This window comes from Poecilia reticulata, linkage group LG11 (genome assembly GCF_000633615.1).
Source record: "Poecilia reticulata strain Guanapo linkage group LG11, Guppy_female_1.0+MT, whole genome shotgun sequence".
Classification (NCBI taxonomy): domain Eukaryota; kingdom Metazoa; phylum Chordata; class Actinopteri; order Cyprinodontiformes; family Poeciliidae; genus Poecilia; species Poecilia reticulata.
In genome coordinates, this window is record NC_024341.1 from 20,947,198 (window position 1) to 20,948,196 (window position 999).

A 999-nucleotide genomic window follows, 5' to 3' on the forward strand; every position below is an offset into this window, starting at 1 on the left:
TATAAAAACGACAACTTTATTTGCTTTAATTTATTTTACTTCTTCCTATTATTTTCTTGGCCAGCGTGTACATTTGGCCCAACAATTTTGGCCCATGTGATAAAAWGTTTGATCTATCTATCGGATCTATCTCCTGCTGCAGTGACGCCACCTGCTGGACATCTTATCTATTGCTCTTCCAACTTTCCCACCTCCCAGCCTGCAGAACAAAACCTTCACACCGGATCTGATTTCACATTCCAAGCTCTTCAACATTGAACTGTTAATTTTTCCCCCGTTTCTCCTTTCACGAGTAATGTCTAAATGTGGAGTTCTCATTTGTCCCTTGCGTGAACACGGCTAGTAACGTTGCACCATTCATCCAATAAAAGAAACAAAAACAATTAACACATTTCTTAGCTGTTAATCAGCATCAAAGGTCTTACTGGAAGTGCATTTTTCCAGCTCGTATCCAAATCTTTCACCACGCTGCAAGAGGTGGAGGGTGTAGTTGGGCTCTGGAGGGTTTTGGGGGGGGGGGGAGAGTCCCACCCCACTCCCTCCCCACCACCGGTCTCTGCATTGGCTGGGTCAGCATCAGATTCGGCCGAGCCGAGGGGCCAATGAATGGAGGCGCAGATGCAAGCGGAGGAGACGGCTTTTTAGGAACGGACGCACACAGAGCGGAGCGCTCACAATCAGACTGCGGCTCTAATCTGCACCCGAAATGGAGAACAAAGTGACAGATTTCTCTGGAAAATGGAAAATGAAGTCATCGCAAAACTTCGAGGAGCTTTTGAAAGCTCTGGGTGAGTTACTAAATGTTGTTATTGTGACGCATTGCTCTGTGATTTGGATAAACTTTCAAAAACCTGCATGCTCACAACTACGGAACTATCAGGTTGCAAGCTTTGTTCACGATTTTAATGCTGCTGATTATTAATTCATTGTTTTCTAGTTCAACCCTGCATGTGCAAATTTTTAAACCACCCCCTATTTTCTCTATACTTTGTATCTGTC

The 999-nt window shown here is 44.4% G+C and overlaps 1 protein-coding gene across 1 annotated transcript in view; it reads left to right on the forward strand.

Annotated features, from left to right (window-relative positions):
- Positions 1 to 538: 538 nt before the first annotated feature.
- crabp2b (cellular retinoic acid binding protein 2, b) overlaps positions 539 to 999 on the forward strand; it is a 6,605-nt gene continuing 6,144 nt past the window's right edge. The window contains exon 1 of the mRNA XM_008422479.2: positions 539 to 788. Coding sequence (XP_008420701.1) covers positions 707 to 788 — 82 coding nt within the window. The 5' untranslated portion in view covers positions 539 to 706. The remainder of the gene's footprint in view (positions 789 to 999) is intronic.